The 5613-nt window shown below is 36.8% G+C and overlaps 1 protein-coding gene across 3 annotated transcripts in view; it reads left to right on the plus strand.

Moving 5' to 3' along the window:
• Positions 1-5613, plus strand: part of HMBOX1 (homeobox containing 1) — a 361830-nt gene that overhangs the window by 245492 nt on the left and 110725 nt on the right. For all 3 annotated transcript variants that reach the window (XM_006884876.1, XM_006884875.1, XM_006884877.1), the window contains one exon: positions 3624-3734. In XM_006884876.1, coding sequence (XP_006884938.1) covers positions 3624-3734 — 111 coding nt within the window. The remainder of the gene's footprint in view (positions 1-3623; positions 3735-5613) is intronic.

Genomic DNA, 5613 nt, shown 5'->3' on the forward strand with positions numbered 1-5613 from the left:
TCCCCCCCGCCCCCCCTTTTAAAGATTTTTATAACTTTTTTTTAATTGACCATGAAGCATAAGCTTTAAAAAGTACTCAACTTAGTATATTTTTCTAAATATGCCCATATGACCAACCACCCAGATCAAAATAAAGAACAATTATGGTCACCCCCTTACTGCCTTCTAGTCATTAACCACCTCTACTCAAACCACAGGAAATCGCTATTCTCATTTCTGTCTATGTAGATGTTGTACTTGTTTTTGAACTTTATTTAAACTGAATCAAATTATTTTACTCATGTCAACATTATGTTTGTCAGACTTTTCCTTGTGGTTGCATGTAGTAGTAGTTTGTTCCTTTTCTATTACATAGGTAGATATAATATAGTTGTTGTTGTTGTTATGTGCCATCGAGTCGTTTGTGACTCATAGCGACCCTGTGTACAAGAGCCCTAAACACCATTCTACCCTGTGCCAGTCTCGCTGTCTCAAACACATTCATTCCCACCACTCCACTAACAGAATCGATCCATCTCATCGAGGGTCTTCCTCTCCTGCACCGTCCCTCCACTCTTCCAAACATGATGTCCCTCTCCAAGGACCAGTCCCTTCTTGCAACATGCCCAAAGTATGTCAGACGAAGCTTCGGAGTCCTTGACTCCAGGGAGCATTCTGGTTTCACCCCCTCCAGGACAAACCTGTTTGTTCTCCTAGCAGTCCACGGTACATTCAACACTCTTCTCCAGCACCACAGCTCAAAGGCATCAATTCTCTTTCTGTCATCCCTAGTCACTGTTCAACTCTCCGATGCATAGCACATAATTGCAAAGACTATAGCCTGAATCAGGCTCACCTTAGTCTCCAACCTGATGTCGTTGCATTTCAGTACTCTTGAGAGGTCCCTCACAGCTGACTTTCCCAATGCAGTTCATCACCTGATTTCCTGGGTGCTGGTGCCAAGAGTGTTGACTGTGGAGCCAAGCAAACTAAAACTGTTAATTATCTCAATCTCTTCACCATCCATACGGATGCTGCCAATTGGCCCAGTGGTGAGAATCTTTGTTTTCTTGATACTGAGCTTCAGTCCATATTGAAGACTGCAGTCCTTGATCTTCTGCAGTAAGCGCTTCAGGTCCTCCTCAGTTTCAGCAAGCATGGTTGTGTCATCTGCATAACGCAGGTTGTTGACAATTCTTCCACCAATCCTGATGCCACATTCCTCCTCATACAGCCCAGCGTCTCGGATGATCTGTTCTGCATACATCCCTGATGGACCCCTTACATCAACATTTATGCATTCTACTAATGGTGAATATTGGAATTGTTTGGAATTGAGACTGTTAATAAAGCCAGTACATATGTTGCTGCACATATCTTTTGCATATATTTCTGTTGGAATATGTACACATTTCTGGTGGGCTAAATAGGAAATAAATTGGCTGAGTCAAAGAGTTTACATAAATTCACTTTCTGTAGATAATGCTCAACAGTTTTTCAGAGTGGTTCTGTGGCTTAGAAAACAAGTGCGTCCCTTCCATCAGCAGTTTGAGCATTCCTGATAATTCATGTTCTTGTTAACAATCAATGACTTTTCAAAATACTATTTTTAAAAGTTTGCCTCTCATTGCCATGGATTCAAAACCAACTCATAGTTAATTGCTTAACAGGTTTTCAGAGGCTGTAAATACATGAGAGAAAGTGTTGCTGTTATTGTAATGCTTTTGAATCAGAGCAAACTCAGAGCTGACCCTCCAGTTTTCAGAGGCAGTAAATCACACTGGAGGACATGGTCCAGCATTCTTCTGTGGAGCAGCTGAGCTGGTGGATTCAAACCACCTGCCTTTGAGTTAGCAGTGCAATTCCATGCCCACTAGGCTACCTACTGTGTATTTATCATTCAAATAGATCATAATTTAATGACCCTCTTTTTTATGCCCATTAAGGCTTTTTCTTTCTTCTCCCTTTTCTAGAAGAGCTAGAGAGAGGTTTGGACAGTTCTAATATTTTATAGACTTTTATTCTCTGTGTGAATCCACTATGTGAGGAAAATGTAATTTTGAAATTAGCTCTGTCAGTGTATTGTGTAGTGGGTTGTGGGGTTTTTTTTAAATTTTATTTAGTTTTTTAAAAAACAGGTTCCCCTTGAATTCTAGTTTTGACCAGTATTGTACCACTGTGACAATTTCATGTCAAATATTTTGTTGACATAAAAATCCATTTTTATTTGTTGGTGGTAATTATTCTGCTCTTCTCTCTCCTTCGAATGTAATATTAAAATTACTGTAATATCTAATACTCTAGGTGTTTAGTGAAAGCAGTGCTAAACATAGCCCTTTTAGTTTTCCAGAACAATTTGCATTCTCTTAGAATAAGCACACAGTGCGAGCTGCCAGCACCTGCGACACATAAGTCTTCAGTCTATTCCCAGACTCCTGTGTGAATTACTTGAGAATGTAATCATTAAGCTTTTAGAAAAAACTGTTTGGATTTTACCCTTTGAAAGTGAAAGATAATTCCAGTCACAGAACATTACTTCCCAGTGTAACCTACCTCTTAACACTCTTCCTCCCTCATTTCCTCAAATTTTCTTCTCACAGCTTTTTTTAAAAATATGTGAAAATCTCGGGGTTTGCTTTTAGTGAGTTAAGTGTTATCACCAGACCTTTGTCTTTTCATGATAGTGGCTGTGATTACTTCATGATAACTACTCTTCCTGTTGTTCATTATGGCTTTAAACAGGTGTTAGCACAGGTGCTAGTTGCTGTAAGTAATTTCTTGTAAAGATTTGGATATTATTAACCTTCTGTAATAACTAAATGGTCTTTTTCAAAAGGCCTGGAGGGTTTATAAGACAATAAGAAAGTTTTTACTTTCCTATTATTACTTTCTTTTCCAAGTTTTAGGTTGAATTAACTCATATTTAAGATCCTTATAATGACCTGAGTGATCACTAAATTTATGATAAAGTGTTTCCTAGCATACATGAAGATTCTCCCATTAATTGACAAGAACAGAAAGCTACTGGTTTATGTATTGCTCATTTTTAAGTATTTGTCCTGGAAGACTGTTTAGATTTCTAAAAGTCTATTTCAGATTAACCCTAAAAGTTTGCCAATATCTGTATTAATGATACCATGTCTAAAAATGCTCAAAAAAAATGCAAATAAGCAGACAACATACTAAGACAGACTTTTCAGTGACCTCTTCATTCTCAATCCCTAAATTATTATCAGTAATGAGTACCTTAACTTGCTAACTTGGTTTTATTTTTCATTTCCCATAAAATTTCAGATGGGGGTAGTCGAAGGAACACAAGCCAACTTGACAAATATAACTAAATATATAAAATATAACTAACTATTGTATAGGAATTATGTAATTTACCTCATTCATGAGTCTTCTTTGGCAGTGAATTTTAGGGAGCACTGTCAACTCTGGATATTATAGGTAATAAATGATTTCTAAGTATATCCTAGCTAAGGGAATCAGCCTTTACAAAGAAGCCCTGTATTAAGGAGTTTACTCAAGTTGTAGTTCAAGTAAGACAGAGAATAAAGCGTCCAGTAGCCCACAACCAGAACCTCCTTTAATGTAATTTTTCATTTAATTGCTTCCCAAAAGTTACTTATCTTTTTCCGTAGGTATCAGTCAGAGCCGGATCTCTCACTGGCTATTGCAGCAGGGATCAGATCTGAGTGAACAGAAGAAGAGGGCATTTTATCGATGGTATCAACTTGAGAAGACAAATCCTGGTAAATACTATTTTCTTTACTTTTTTAAAATTATATCTGAAGCAAGACAGATGTACCTAATTATCTTATTGAATCCATGTATTGATGGTATCTTTAATAAGGTGTTCTTAAATACACTTTAGGGAGCTCTGGTGGCCTAGTAGGTAAGAAATTTCATTGACAACCCTAAGGCACATGGTTTGAATCTGTCAGGTGCTCCACAGGAAAAAGATAATAAGCCTTTGCTCCTGTGTGATTATTTAACTGCCTCTAAAAACCTACTGGAATATCAGCTATGGGTTGGCCCAGACTCAGTGATACACAACACCATACACATCACTGCAGTTGTCTTACACAAAAGAGTACTTTACACTCTTGCTGCAAAGCCTAAGCCCTAGGGAGCTCTGGTGGCCTAGCGGCAAGAAGCTGCACTGCAATCCCAGAGCTGCACGATTCGAAATCAGCCAGATGCTTTCCTGGAGAAGGAGGGATAATCTCCTCCTGTACCAGACCTACACACACACACACACACACATACAAAAATAATAATACTTTCTTTAAAAAGCCTAAGCCCTGAGTTTAGTAAAACATAGTGACTGAGATTAGCCAGCAATTTTCACTCTTCCCTCCAGGGCATCTCTGCTTCCAGGCTATGGGATAATTTTTCAAAAAGTGTGATTATTAGTTGCTGATGTTTTCCCCTATAATTTTATGTTCACATCTAAAATTCTCTATTCATCTTCATATTTATTGCTTTAATTAGTAATGTACACTTAATATTTTTATTTAGTTCCTGTTCTGTCATATCTTACAATCTCTGCTAATGGTTTTTCTAAAAAATTGTTTTAAAATTTCAATTGTGCCCTTGGAAATTAGGATTAATCTGCCACAGAGACATCCAGGAGCATGTGTAGATGGGAAAGTAGAATGAAATATTAATGCAAAAGGAAATCACAAAAAACTTTTGTGCCTTAATACCAGAAACCATACCAACAAATCTGTATTGATTCACAGCAGTTCTACAGGACAAAATAGAACTACCGTAGAGCCTTTCCAAGGCTGTTAATCTTTGCAGAAGCAGGTTACCACATCTTTCTCACACTGACATTCTAGTAATTTCAAACCTCTAACCCTTCAGTTAGCAACTAAACACCTAACTTCTGTGCTACCAGAACTACCAGAAATAGGCAAGATCTCTTGGATACTTTTAATAAATAATACATGAAGTATAATTAGAAGAAAATTAAATACCTATAACTATGCATTACCCAGACTGGTGGCATTGAGCCGATCTCAAGTTTATATTTCTACATACATACTTCTTCCCCCAAACAAGTTTAATTTATAATGCAGTGTTCTCCTGTAATATCATAGCATTACAACCTTGGCTTACAGACTGAATTACCAGTTGGCATATTGAATATCAAATACTTGTAGCTAATAATAGCGTTGGCTCTGAGGATAAATGTTAGAGAAATCTTTTTTTTTTTAATTGTCTGTGATTTTTTTTTTCCTCCCAAAGATTGTATGGCTGTGGTCAGATTAAAGGTTGCTGTATTTCACCCTTAATCATGTCATTACTATTTGATCTATTAGATCATGAGATATCATTATCTAATTAGCAGATTATATCTTTAAATATAGATGTTTTGTGGGTTACATTTCTATTTATGACACTACTTTTTTCAATTTTTTAATTATACAGAAAAATTAAAAATAGGGCAATAAGCATCTGTTTGCTTTTAGGTAAAATAACGGATAGTTTTCTTATATTAGCTTTAGTGCTATAAAAGAAATTAATATTTTTCCCAAAGTAAGATGCATCGGAGAGTTGGACAATGACCAAGGAGGATGGAAGGAGAGTTGATGCCTTTGAGCTGTGGTGCTGGAGAAGAGTATT

This window comes from Elephantulus edwardii, unplaced genomic scaffold (genome assembly GCF_000299155.1).
Source record: "Elephantulus edwardii isolate Elephantulus edwardi_28Jun2011 unplaced genomic scaffold, EleEdw1.0 scaffold00038, whole genome shotgun sequence".
Lineage (NCBI taxonomy): Eukaryota > Metazoa > Chordata > Mammalia > Macroscelidea > Macroscelididae > Elephantulus > Elephantulus edwardii.